A 13,898-nucleotide genomic window follows, 5' to 3' on the forward strand; every position below is an offset into this window, starting at 1 on the left:
TACACACTGCGCTGCGAAGCCATTTCACGCCACCTACATAACGAACTAATCTCTTCTTTTTGAATCGATTTCTTTGTTGGCTGTTTGAATGAAGAATATCTTCTTTATTAAATAATGCAAATAACCAAGAAACGATATATATATAATTATTTTAACACGCGTATCTAAAAATATTCAAGATAAGATGCGTTTTTTAATTTCGTATCGCCGTCATGCTCTAGAAGAGGGTGATAACGATAATTGAGCCATAAATTTAAATGTCTTTTTAAGTTATTAGAACAGTCAAAACGCGGCGTATACAAGCTCGACGAAACTTCTGCGCAAAAGCAGTAGTTTCGCATTCGTGAATGCAAAACCTCCATGAAGACGATGGTGAAAGTCGCGTAGACGCCGTCGTGGCGAGTAGACGTGTTTTTTATAATTATCTTTTCTTACCAGATAGTACACGTGTTTAATTGATATAAAAAACAGAAAAAACGTGACAGAATGGCTGTCACCGAACTCAATTCCCAGCAGGAATACGAGGATTACGTTAAGTGAGTAAGCGTAAATATAAGCAGTACAGTTTCTAGAAGCAACATAACCTAATCAATGAACATTTCTTGTTGTCCCAAATACGTTCACCTTTTACGGTTAACGTTGGAGTTTTCCTTACCTCGAAGCTTCGAATTTTTATCGATATAACTCCATGATAAAGTAGTCAGATTTTGTTACGTAGTATGCATCGAACGTCGATGGTATTCAAGGTTACGTTTGTTTGTTATGTCAGGTCACAAGACCTCTCCGTTATTCACTTCTACGCGCCATGGGCCGATCAGTGTTCGCTAATAAACGACGTGATCGAGGAAATGAGTAAGCTGGACGAATACAAAGGGGTCAAGTTTGCTAAGATCGAAGCTGAGAAAGTACCTAATGTATCCTGGAAGGCTGGTATCACAGCAGCCCCAACAGTCGTTCTGGTGAGGAATCAGACTGTGCTCGATAGAGTCGACGGCGCCAATCCCTCAGCGATAGCAGAGAAGATTAGGCATCATTCGTCTGGCGGAGATTCAACTCCGATCGAAGCATGCAAAGCGAACGATAATCTGGAAGAAAGATTAAAGAAGTTAATAAATCAAGCACCTTGTATGCTGTTCATGAAGGGGTCCCCTGCGAATCCTCGTTGTGGCTTTTCTAGAACAATAGTTTCCTTGCTAGACTCTTATAAAGCAGATTATCAGTCATTCGATATTCTGCAGGATAATGCTGTTAGAGAAGGACTTAAAAAGTTTAGTGACTGGCCAACATATCCTCAGTTGTACATTAACGGAGAACTTATCGGGGGCTTGGATATTGTTAGGGAGATGAGCAAATCCGGAGAGTTGGAAAGCATGCTATCTAAGAAGAGTTAATGAAATTGACTTACAAGCCTCTGTTTGTACAAGTATATTTAAACATTTCTAAAGTAATACTTAATGTTTAGAACATGATTCATTAATGAGAACTATCCATAACTATTTTCTTTCAGAAGAGAGACTGGTCACTATTTAAATGTAATTAGTTTTAAGTTATTTTGTATCAGTCGTCAGGATTTCGATATTTGCTTTGTTTAAACATGTAATAAATTTAACTGTTTGGGCAAAAAGATTGTTCTTCATAAATCCTGATTTTTAATAAGCAGACGAATAGCAATATTGAAATCCGCTAGCTCCTTTGTGAAATCATTTTATTTAAAAAATAGTCACCTATTAATATACATTAAATCAGTATTGTTGAAGATCGTTTTCACTCAATATACCTTGCATTCTTTTAAGTATTTTTGATAACAAAATTGCAATTGCAAATGCTTATGCAAAAGCACATAATTATTCGTTTCTCCTCTATTTTTATTCTGTAATATTTTATTCACAATCTTTAATTTTTCCTATTTTTCATTCCAGTTTTAGCACCCTTTTTTACCCCCGCAATGATACCCTTAAATTTACTTGCATTTTTCTTTTTTTTCCTACAAAAAGAATACAAACAAATTAACATCAAACAAACGTATAATTTCAATAAAAACAGATAGTATTAACCTTTTATTTAATGCTGCTCTTGACAGAGGTATGTAAGCATATGGATCTGGTTTACCCTTCTTCTTAACATCACCTCCAGCTTTCAATGCTCTATATTCTGCACCTGGCGTCTGTTCCACTTTTCCTTTTTTCAGTGGTCTGTGTATTCCTGATCCTCCGGCTATAAGTAGTATTTCAACCAATAAAACTTCGAAATTCGCTTTACACTTTGATGTTTCAAATGTATTACCTTGATATTTCGATGTGGCTCCACTTACTATACTAATTTCATCGAAATTATCGTTATGTTTGCGTTTCCTATTGACTGCAGAAGATGCGACTGCAGATTGAATATCATCATCATCCTCTGAAAATGTAAATTTATCGACTTCTTTCACTTATTTCTTTTCACGTGTTCGATATTTTTATATAATTACATTCCCTTACCATAATCATCTTCCGAGTCACTGTGTAGTAAGAGTGGAGATTTCTTTTTCTTTTTAACTATTCCTACTTCGTCATCTCTTTCATTATCGTCTTTGATGATAATGCGTCCATCTGGTGCAATTTTAAATCCGCGATCCTTCGGTTTTGCAGTTGTCACTTTTGAATTTATCAATCCAGGTTGTGTCGCTGATAAATTATATTACAAATTTAATTGTTAAGTAAATCCTATTATTACGGTTAAAATAGGGGTGAAAATATAAAGAGAAGATGATGTCTAATTTATGAAAGGATTTTAACCTACTTGATATATTTCGAGCAGCGGCAGGATCAACGAGATCAATAATCTCTTCGTTTTCCTGAATCCATGCTTCCTTTCGTGACGTTCTTTTCCTGTTTTTTCTTGGTTCTTCGTTGTCTAGGCTTCCGAGTTCATCTTCGCTATCCGCCAATATCTCCTCGATACTAAGTTTAAATAATAATGATTATTATAACATTCAAGCTGGCGTAAAATAATTTTAGAAACTTTTCGAATGTAAAGTCACCTCTTAGGTTTTCTCTTCGCGTCGAACTCGCTATCCTCGTCGCTTTCTTGTTGCTTCAATTTTTTTAATTCCTTGTTCTTCTTCTTCGCTTCTTCTAATTTATTTATCATCCTCAGCCTTCTATGTAACATCACGTTGGAAGATGGAATCATACTTGAAATCGTTCCGATTCCATATTTTCTTAGTAATTTTGTTAAAACGTTGCGTACTTTCTGCCTGAAGCGTCTATGACAATCATCGGTCATCGAATTTAAAGCATCTACCTATAATTTAATCAATTTGTATTTTACGACTAAATAAACGAAATAACAAATGATTATTAACAGAGAACTAATCACTTCTTTTACTCACCACTTTAGTTAAAGTAGAGGCAACGATAGGAGACGGCATGGCAGTAATGTAAACTTTAATATATGACAATGCAGCTTCTACGATCTCTCTCGTAGGACTTGCAATGAGTCTGCACGCGTGTTCTAAAATTTCTTTAATCGTTTCCACGCCAAGGGATCCTATTTTGATATATATAGAAAGTTAATTATTTTGCTTGAAATAGTTATTTTAATCATTAATTGCGTAATAAATGTATACCGTTATAGTGAAAAGTAACTGAGGCAAGTGCCAACATTGATGCAGTACAATACTTTTGTGTACCACTAAAACCGACCATTAACATATTTATGTAATCCTTAAGGTGCTCTGGATTTTCTAAAAATTTCTCGGCGATAGTATTCAGTAGTTGATAGGCAGACATTCGACATTTTGAATTCATATCTTTTACATAGACTACTGCTTCAGGAATAATGGCTTCCAAGAATTTCGTTTTTTCGAGTTGCGGATGATGTTTAATTAAATGAATTATACATCTCAGACGAGGCTAATTAAAAAAGATAATTTTATTTCGCAATAATAATTATCCCTAAAATCCTGAACAAATAAAGACTATCATAAATTGTCATACTTACTCCTCTGCTTGGTTTCGCAACTTCAGTGGCTGATGACATTAATAATTTTTGTATTTCACGTCTGTGTAGGACAACAAATGATTTGCACGTTTCCATTTCACTGCCACATATTTGTTCCAAAAATCTAAAAATATACAGAAGTACGACATTTATTTTTTATTTCTGAGCAAAGTTTAATCGTAAATATGTAGCTAAAAAATTACCTGTATGCCTTTTTTTGTTCTTTAACCTTGGAGCTCTCCTTAAGAGCTGGTATACACATGTCGTAAAATGTTTTTAATCTATCAACATCTGTATACTCGATTAACAGTCTTATTAGATCATGAACACTTTCTTTGAAAAAATTGGTAGCATTAGGTTCGTTCAATCTAGATAGTGCGCGATCAAATAATTCGTGTATCAAGTCTTTGTTTGTAATTGCAAGATATACCTTTAATAGTAAAAAGAAAAGCTAGTTAATTTCTTTGAAGCGCATTATGTTCTATATTTATAAATTACCTTAATCGTATCAAATGCAGCAAGGCGTTGTCCTTCTTCATCAGTTCCATTTGGTTTAGTGCTATATAAATTTAGCAAAATAGGCAGATAATTCTTAGCGTACCTAGATATTTCAAATATATCTTCTTTTCTATCTTCCTCAACTGCTTTTGATATTAACTTTCGTAAGGCAGACATTACTGATAGTCTCAAATAACTTTTGTCGCTCAAAGTCATTCCCAATAATTTAGCAATATTCTAAAGAAAATGAACCTATATTATAAATACTAACCCTATGCCCTTTGTTTACAAGTAAAGTATGCTGTAGTAATACCCTCTCATTTCATCTATATATCAGTTGAAATGATAATGAAAATTGTTAATATTTATGATACATACTTTGAAATTATCCTTCACATCAGTAGCATTGTTGCATATACTTGGTAAAACAGCCCAAATTTGAGATATGATAAATTCGTAGGTTCTTCCTCCTACTGGCTCATTCATTTTCTCCCTAAAATTAATTATACATATTAAAAATATTACTTTTATCAAAGATAATATAATTTTTATGTAGTTTTAAAATACTTACTCGCATAGTGAGGTAATAGGCAACAACGTTTCCATAAAGAAAGCAAGTGATCCACCTGTTACACAGTCTTTCAATAATGGCAGTAACCATGTTCTTTCTAATTTAATTACATTATCCGATGTCTAAAATCGACGTTTTTGTATTAAAGTTACAAAATAATAAATTTTATTGAAATCGCCACACTTATATAAAGTTACCTACTTTCAATGGAATCAAAGTCAATACTATTTCCGGTCCCATGGCTTTTATGGCAGCTCCAATTGCATATTCGGCATCATTCTTTGACGAAAAGTTGTAAGAATCGCGTAAATCGGCAAGAGTTCTTAACATCTCTGCTAATTTCGAGGTTTTAGTTTTGCCTATTATCTACAATTAAAAGAACCATTTCAATATTCACGTAAAATTAGCAGGTAATTAATTAAATAGAAACTGAGCATTACCTGAAAAAGTAGAGCTATTAAATGGAGAATGTAATACCATGCTTCCAAGTATTGATAACTCAATGCTTTGTGCAACATAAAAATAGTCTGTTCAATTGTATTGTTATACCTAAAATTAAAAATGATCGAAAATGATTGTACAGGACATAGGCAATGCTTGATAAAAATGATATACAAATTTACTCTTACTTTGCGATTGTTTCGTCATTTTCACACATTTTGCCGATGCAATCCTGCAGTAATATCTTTATCGTGTGCGAGGTACCGGATATAACTTCCGATTTATCCGAAAGCCACAATTCTATGCATTTATGTAACATCTTCGGTAAAATGGCTGCGCATAAATTCAGTGAAATTCTATCGTGCGGCGAGAAATGTATTAAAAATTACTACTTTGCTCAATGATATTCAGGGAATTGAAATAGCATATGAAAATTAATACTGACTGCGCCAGATTTAAATGCGCTTCTTGCATCACAGCCAGCCATGCTAAAGTTGGTTGTGTATCGGTCGGTGAGGGCTGAAAATCGTAAAGGGCTGTAATGATTTGCCCGTTCCTTTGGGCAGGTAAAACAAGTTCCGATGGTCGAGATACGAATAAACCATGAAAGGTTTGCAGACAACAAGACGTAATCAACATATTTTTCATTGTCATGAGGTTCAGCAGAGATTCACAGATTGTCTAGAAGGGTAAGAGCAATATTAATCACATAATATATATAAAGTATGATTAGGGAATAGATACCTTTACGTGACCCCTTGAGAAATGATGGAGAATATCCTTCAATAATGTAAGAATATGAAGAATACTCGTAACTCCACCAGGTTCGGAGCCAAGACCCAACTGAATAATACAGTATTTTCCGATATGTGATGCAGCTGGATGAGGCTGCGATAAATTGTCAATTTTCGTATCGTTCCCTACGAATTATTCAAGAAATTACAATTCAATCATAGCTTAACGAGGTATAAAACTCTAAAATCGTTTAAACATTCTTTTTATTCATAAAGTATAATTTTTATCTAGCAGTATTACCCTTTAATATAGCGCATACTCCATGCTGGGCAGATTTCCTTACTTTAGGTTTACTGTGTATAATGAATGATAAAATAGCATCCAATACTTGTACTGTGGACGAATTGGACCATGCTGCTGGCTCTTGTGCTCGAAGTAACAAGGACAAACAATGGATACACTGCAAACAATAAAAATTGAAGACATTATATCTCATTACAATATCCGAAATGGTATATGAATAACTTACATGTCTTAGTATAAGGAAGTCTTCTGATGACGCATATTTGGCAAGAATATCTAGGAAAATTTTACTTGCTGCACTAAATTGAACATTTAACACACTTTTTGGCACGCTTTTTAGACCCATTCCTAACAGCGAAAGTGTAGCTGCAATTGATGATGTGTCCGTATCAATTGCTTCTAACGTACTCATCTATAATGTCAATATTTAGAGTCAATAATTTTCTCATACATTGTACAAAATAAATTTATCACATTAGAATACACACCAATGCAGCAAAGTATTCCGTGGAAGATTCTGCTCCCCCATTTTGCTTTATAACTTCTGTAACAGCGGATAACACGGCTAACATCTCCTTATGCAACAATGAATTCGATTGAAAATGATTCAAAAATCTGAAAAATTATTATATATACAGTTTATGTGAAATCTTAAAGAAGATGATAGCTAATTTAAATTGCTGTTAACTCGCCTACTGAACGATACATTCGAACAATTACTGTAATTAGTAGCAAATGTATCGACGGTGTTTTCGGTATATGTTTCGGATGCATTTTCATCTAGATCAAGCTTCTCGAATTGGGGTTCAATTCCTTGAATCGCATCATGCTTTTGTAAATCCTCCGTAGTTATACCCGGCTTGCCCAAAGCTATGAAAACAGAGTTAAAAGATTCGGTATGACAAGGGACAAAAGGATTATGCGATATTAAAGAAAAAATTATCTGCGATCTCTAATACCTGAGTGATCTTTAAAAAACATCCATGTTGTTTGATCACGATGCTTTTTCGTTTCTGGATTAGAACTGGAGCTTTGGCCTTTCGGCCATCGTTTCGCCTTTTTACGACTGTTCAACCGAGGCCCTAATTTTCCCATACTTTCCCTGTTTCGTTCGCAAAAACACGCAAAACTTTAACCATTCACCTCAACAGAAATATACAATTTTCTTGTTTTTATTCACGTCAACGATAAGGAGAGGTTAGGTTCATGTTGCACGTGCATTCGTAAAGGATCGCTATCGCTGCTTGCAGTTCATTAATAGCTCAGTTTGAGCACTTTTCTCACAGATGACGCCACGGGTCTTTCAGTAGTTTACTTCGCTATCGGTAACTAAGTGCGACCAGTTTGAGCACTTTTCACAGAGATGGCGCCACCAGCTTTTTAAAGCCTACTATCAATAACAGTATCTCATTAATTAAATTTACAAACACTGTGCCTTTTATATTACTTTCTTTTCTTAATTTTGATAAAGAATATATGAAATGTAACATTAATGGACGAGAGATTAATCCTTTAATTATAACTATAATATAAATCATCTTGTCCTTGGATCCATCTCTTGGATTGAGTCCTCATCCCTCATAAATTTACATGAATTTTAGTTATATAAAATGTATTATATTAATTTATAAAATGCCCTGATATAATTTTCAATTTTTGTGATTTTTCAATCGAAACTCCGACTTTTGAAACTTGAATTTCCCGCGTGCTTTTCAGACACCTCCACGGGCATCATATTCTCCTGACGCAGAGTCGAAAAACCCGGGTTCCAATTGAACACTTGACGAGAAAGTTAAAGCATTTCAAAGAGGAAGCTTTAAGTTAACGCTTTAAGTAATCATATCTAATATAATGTCGGAACTCGGTGTATTTTATCATTTCGCTTTATGCGTAATTAACTTGGCTGTTTTATCGTTAACGGTAGCGAAATTAATGGTTGAATATTTGTATTTTTGTTGTAGCTGGAGAGCGATAAAACTCCGCCCGATAATGCTCGTTACCCTTTGTCACGGCGCTATCGCAATTTTCTTGCTGGATACCGCGTTTAAACGAAATGCTATTAACTTGTCCAGCCGTAGAACTTGACTTTCCGAGCACTACGATGACCACTACACTCGACACTAATTTAAAATGGAATATAAATTTAACCGAACGACACTTAATTTTCGAGAAAAGTTTCGTTCGAGGCACAATTGGAGCAATTGGAACAGAAACATTTTCTTATTCTCCATCGCTGTTTAAATCCTCCAAGTATCAAAGAACCTCTGCGCAAGGATTCTTCGCTCCTTTCACACCAACGATTTCCTTTCTTATGTTCTTTTCGCGAATAACTCTTTCGCAACGGCTTCCACTAATCGGCATTACAATTCATGGCTTTCCAAATGCTAGTAGTACACGTTGAAACAAAAGATCCTTTCTATCGCGAACAACGTACTGCTCCAATTTTTTTTAAATTCACTCTCAAATGGTTTCGCCCTTGAATTTCTATTTTTGGCAATCGGTATTGTTATGCAATCTATTCGTCAGGCATCGTTTTTTTTTTCTTTTTTTTTTAACAAGTCGTTTTCGCGACACCGCCGGTGGTTTTAACTGGGTCAAATGGTTCGGAACAATCCTTGACGGCGTCTTGCTGAATCGCATCAATCGATCGATGCGGATGGATAGGAAAAACCTTGCCCCGTGGGGGGTGCTATCTGAAACAAATCGTGGAATTAACTCAAGTCCATTTCAGAATTGGATTCATAATGTGAATTCCTATTCCAGTGTAGATCGTGAACTGGTGTTAACCCTTTGCACTCGATGCCTTCTCGAAATGAACAATTTAGAACTTTTCAACAGGAATCTACCTCTATTCATCAAGTACCATATACGCGTACATCACGCAAATTCTAATATATCTATCACGCTTAAAACACACGGCGTGCTAAACGCTTCTGGAAACGGAGAACGTATCCGCGCAAGGGGGATGCATCCTTTGATTCCAGCAACGAGGACAACGATCGCTGATCCGTTCCGAGTTTAGTCACGAGTTTTACTAGTAAATTAAAGAATTTACCATTGGCGATGGAGATGGACCGTCTGGTTGACTCGTAATTCGCGCAAACATCTCTCGAGACTTTTGACTGTTTGCCGTTCCAATTACACGGTCTATAATCAATGGATACGTTAATGATCGACATTGGTAGCCACGCGATTTTTCTTTTTATTGTACGAGTTTCCAACTGGCAGTCGAAATAATTCTCAAACTCATTTTGAACATCCCAAATCAAATTATGAGAGAATAGCTTGCCTCGATTAATCATTCGAGCGATCTCCAAAGGGTGAACTATTTCTTCTAAATTTTGATCGAGTTATCTCATCGAACCATTATTTTACCATTATTTTAAATGAGAGGCTCACAGGACACGCTGAAGACTTATGACGCCTTTCTCGAGAAGGATCAACGATTGAATAGAACGAGATTAAAGGAGAAAAGCTCAATCTTGTTCCTCGGCTAATTCGAAGTCGATTCTGCCCGATTCGAGCGACGCTGCGCGCTTTGGAAATTGAATTAACGCAGAAAGTGAGTTTAAGTCTCCACGAGGACACGGTGTTCTGGTTTCCAAACGGCTGGCGAACTGCTACGACGCCAGTCGTCATCGGTGACGTAGGTGGTGAACTCAGACTGGCGTATTGATTCCATTACGTCACGGAGAGACAACCCACGCGTTAAGGGGGAGGGCGAATTCACGGAATTCCACCCCGTCCGCTGGCTTCTGCTCGCTTCTCACGCTTAATGAGTCCTTCGAGGCGCTTACTGCAACGGAAAATATCAAATGAAATTTTGTAGTGTACAATTTTCTAATTGCAACCACGTAAATACACCTATTTAGAGGTTTTAATTACCATCGATAAGGGAATAATTTATTTTTCCTTCATGATGCGCGTGAACAGTATTTTATTTTGTCAGAGGAATAAACATACTAATAACACCTCTCAAGTAATTACCCGACTTGGTCAGGTGAGTTACTACGAGAATCATATATCACACGTTTGTTGGACAAATCCTCCTTAACGCGAGAGGATCCGAGTTGCTACCAGCATGAATTTTCAATAGACTCTTGGCGGGCGTCTTCTCTTTCTTTTCTTTAAAAGAAATTCACTTACAGGTTTCAAATCGCAAATCATTAAATTCATTTACAAATTTCACTTACAAATTTCTTCATCGGAACTTTCTTGCGCATGTTACTCGCACCTCCTCGATGACTTTTTTCACGACTCAATTCCAAACTTGCTCGACCAACAAATGTTCAACTTCCGTAGAAGAACCGTCCACGAGATCCCATTTTTCGGCGTCATCGTTACCTCGACCACCGCGGACGTGTAAATTTACAGGTAGACGGTAAAAAGCCGAACAAGCAATTTGTGCCACGTACAGAGGCTCGACCGCGCGAAGGTTGATACAGCTCGGTGCATTAGCATGTTTAATGAGCCATTTCTTCGCGAGAGAACGTCGTAAAAATCACCAGCCGGCTACCTGGCACAAAAAAAAGGAAGGAGAACACTAACATTCCTCAAGCGCAGACTCACATCGACGTCAGTTTTCCACCCTGTTCCTTTTCAATCCGCGGCAATTTCTTCTCGCTCACGAAAAATGGCAGAAAAACAGATGAAGGAAATGGAATTCCACGGTTCTCTGGCTACGATGGAGGGAACTCGAGGTTTCGCTCGGCACGGTTTATTCCGTGGTTCCACGAAGGGAACGCGTGGACAAAGGAGGCACCTGGAAGGGACTTTTGAGGGTCCGATACGTCCTCTTTCTATCCCAGACGATCCTGCGCACCCCTTTATACGCGACCCCTCCGTTTTGTCTAACGTTTCTGGTCCTCGGAGCAGATCCAGCTGCTGGATCCTTTGTCGTGCGACGAGTTTTCGCGCTTCAACTGGACACGTGCAATCCGTCGCTCCTTGGTCCTTTATTCGCCGCATTGTTTTTTAATCTTTTTACAATCCGTATGTTTCCTGGATAACGCGTATCCGCGTATATGCGTCTGGTGCTGGTAACAGAGTAACTTGTATTATTCACATCGTTCGCTTTCCACAGTAGAATTTGTGCGTTCACGATATTGCTTCCGTAAGAAGAAACACTTTTCCTTGTAGCATACTTATCGTTAAGTAACAAGATTCAGTAACAAAATAGCAAGTCGTATGAGGAAAAATGCTGGTTATCATAACATTGATAGTGAACATTGGAAACATCATGGACGGAAATGCAGATAATTATTCATAGCTGCGGTTTAACGGTCTCGATGATAACAGCTTAACCATTTTGTTTCTAAATATTTCATTCTGCAGTCGCGCGCACTCCTATTATCGTCCAAATTTATTCAAATATGTATAAAATATATTAATAATATTCGTCGTTTGGACGAAAATGACGAACGCTAATCGGATCTCTAATTCTTCGAGCTAAATTCAAATTGAATATCATAATCTCATATGCAAAATCGTTTCGTTAATGCGGATACCGTTGCTCGAATATCGCGACACGATTCGGTTGCGCAAGACACGTGCTGAAAGTCTCATACGCTGCTCCGAGGCATCGTTCCCTTGGTAAACACACGATTTCATTGACGACAGGCACGAGGGGGTCATCGAGAGTAATTGCAGGAACAAGATTATGCAACTTGTTGTAACAGCCGTGTCAGGTCCGCGCTGTAAGGGCTGCGCGATCTTCGATCGTCTTCCTCGCTGATCGATCCTCCTTCAAATGATCTCTCCCTTCCTTACGATTCGTTCATTTATTTCCATCCAGTTCAAATTGTCATCGGATTTACTTGAAACTAAAAACAAACGAAATAGTTGTCAAAATTATTGTGAATTCTGAAATAAGACCGACGGTTATCGAGTCGACTGTTCATCTCCTCGCGTTCTACGATTACAACTTTACCTCTGTCTATTTAAATTAGCACAATTTCGTATTCGTAATAGTAGCAGAGATTTCGCTCGGATTTACGTGAATCACATCCGCAGTTAACGTTAATTGGAAGAAACTCCCGGTGACGATCGTTCGCGCGCGCCCGATCGCGGAAGAGAGGAAACTCGCGTTCGAAGGAAAAACCTTGGGAAAGCACGTACGCCATAACGAGAACGGTTACTCCCCACTTATATCCGTGAAACTTCACGGTGCCATTATCATGGATCGCGTTAATATCGGTCTCAGCTCCATTGTTTCCTCTCTACGACCAGCTGGTGAACGATACTCGTTCATAACTCGCGACTCGGGAAATCTGCTCGCGTGCTTCGAGATTCATTCAGAAAAAGTTCTCTCTCGTGACACGATCTGGATTTAGATTCTCATTGATGAATATATAACAAGTTTTAACGAGCGGTTCGACGGAGAGATCGCGAATCTCGATGGAAATGGTCCGCGAGAGGGTTAATGGCGAACGACAAATAGTTTATCGAAAATTCTATCAACTCGTCCAACGGTGGAGTTTAATTGCACGGGAAGCGAAAAACAAAGACTGCTTGATAACGACGAAGCAGGTAATAGGATTAATCGCAGCTTGGTGGGACGTCGACTCAATTTCGAACGCGATCGATCGATCGAACCCACCAAACGTTTCCCGCCAAACAACTCGGAAACAACCCTTGGCCTTTCTAAAATCTATAATCGTTCCGTAGGAGATATTCGAAAAGAAGCTCGATACTACAGGAGGTACAACTTATCAGCTAAACCGCGAGTGACCGTTACGTGCAATGATTAACAATTGAAATTAAGTTGAGCGAGGATATTATCTTTTCCGTGATTAGAATATCTGTCGGCAATTATCATCTAGCTTAATTAGTAAACGTTTGCTAACAAGTAATAGAAGTACAATTTGTAACGTTTCCAACTTGAGAGCAAGTTTTCTATATGTTTGCATAAAAAGCGTATCAAGTAACGTTCTCGCTGTGGAAGCAATTATATCATGTGAATTAATAGGGGGAATTATCCACCTGTAAGGTATCGCTCGTCGTATTATGATTTAAAGATAGTTGCGTGGGCCGTCTAGAATGTAAATTTACCACGTGTTCGCGTACACACGGTTCACTGTCGATAAAACGGTCGATACAGATTGACGTGGAGTCCTGCAGGTGTACAAGTTTGCGTATGGGATATACCGTGCGAAGGACGCTGTCTGGAGCTCGTAAACGTCTCAATAGTGAAAAATTAAAATACGTTGTAGACAAATGTTAAAGTTTCCGTGTAATGGAATGCATCTTGAGCTGATAATTCGTTATCGTAATGGCTCTGTACTCTTATCAGTCGTAGCGTGATGCAAGCCAAAATAGAATAATGAACAATTAATATTAAAATTAGTCGGATATCGATGTACGATAA

At 37.4% G+C, this 13,898-nt stretch overlaps 3 protein-coding genes across 5 annotated transcripts; 1 reads left to right on the forward strand and 2 right to left on the reverse strand.

Annotated features, from left to right (window-relative positions):
* The first annotated feature begins 363 nt into the window (after positions 1 to 363).
* On the forward strand, positions 364 to 6,198 carry Grx3 (Glutaredoxin 3). 3 transcript variants are annotated; one of them, XR_013102418.1, is made up of 3 exons: positions 364 to 536; positions 770 to 1,444; positions 6,061 to 6,198. XR_013102418.1 is itself a non-coding variant. In XM_076903240.1 (2 exons), exons 1-2 carry the CDS (start codon positions 487 to 489, stop codon positions 1,389 to 1,391), a joined length of 672 nt encoding a protein of 223 aa, XP_076759355.1. In that variant the 5' UTR covers positions 364 to 486; the 3' UTR covers positions 1,392 to 1,501. The 3 variants fall into 3 exon arrangements, 1 of the variants encoding a protein (XP_076759355.1); XR_013102417.1 differs by lacking the exon at positions 6,061 to 6,198 and adding an exon at positions 1,508 to 1,624 and having other exon boundaries at positions 365 to 536; XM_076903240.1 differs by lacking the exon at positions 6,061 to 6,198 and having other exon boundaries at positions 770 to 1,501.
* LOC143428401 (RRP12-like protein) lies at positions 1,714 to 7,143 on the reverse strand. Its single transcript, XM_076903232.1, has 21 exons — positions 7,021 to 7,143; positions 6,759 to 6,944; positions 6,530 to 6,689; positions 6,239 to 6,414; positions 5,940 to 6,175; positions 5,683 to 5,850; positions 5,494 to 5,602; positions 5,255 to 5,419; positions 5,054 to 5,175; positions 4,861 to 4,975; positions 4,483 to 4,719; positions 4,188 to 4,414; positions 3,985 to 4,108; positions 3,611 to 3,896; positions 3,370 to 3,531; positions 3,023 to 3,281; positions 2,782 to 2,942; positions 2,481 to 2,666; positions 2,284 to 2,400; positions 2,055 to 2,214; positions 1,714 to 1,984 (listed from the first exon to the last, which is right to left on the reverse strand). Exons 1-21 carry the CDS (start codon positions 7,102 to 7,104, stop codon positions 1,894 to 1,896), a joined length of 3,531 nt encoding a protein of 1,176 aa, XP_076759347.1. The 5' UTR covers positions 7,105 to 7,143; the 3' UTR covers positions 1,714 to 1,893.
* A 38-nt stretch (positions 7,144 to 7,181) lies between these two features.
* Positions 7,182 to 7,757, reverse strand: LOC143428407 (RRP12-like protein). Its single transcript, XM_076903243.1, has 2 exons — positions 7,492 to 7,757; positions 7,182 to 7,402 (listed from the first exon to the last, which is right to left on the reverse strand). Exons 1-2 carry the CDS (start codon positions 7,625 to 7,627, stop codon positions 7,200 to 7,202), a joined length of 339 nt encoding a protein of 112 aa, XP_076759358.1. The 5' UTR covers positions 7,628 to 7,757; the 3' UTR covers positions 7,182 to 7,199.
* Between the last annotated feature and the right edge of the window lie 6,141 nt (positions 7,758 to 13,898).

The sequence above is a fragment of the Xylocopa sonorina genome, chromosome 10 (assembly GCF_050948175.1).
Source record: "Xylocopa sonorina isolate GNS202 chromosome 10, iyXylSono1_principal, whole genome shotgun sequence".
Taxonomy (NCBI): Eukaryota; Metazoa; Arthropoda; class Insecta; order Hymenoptera; family Apidae; genus Xylocopa; species Xylocopa sonorina.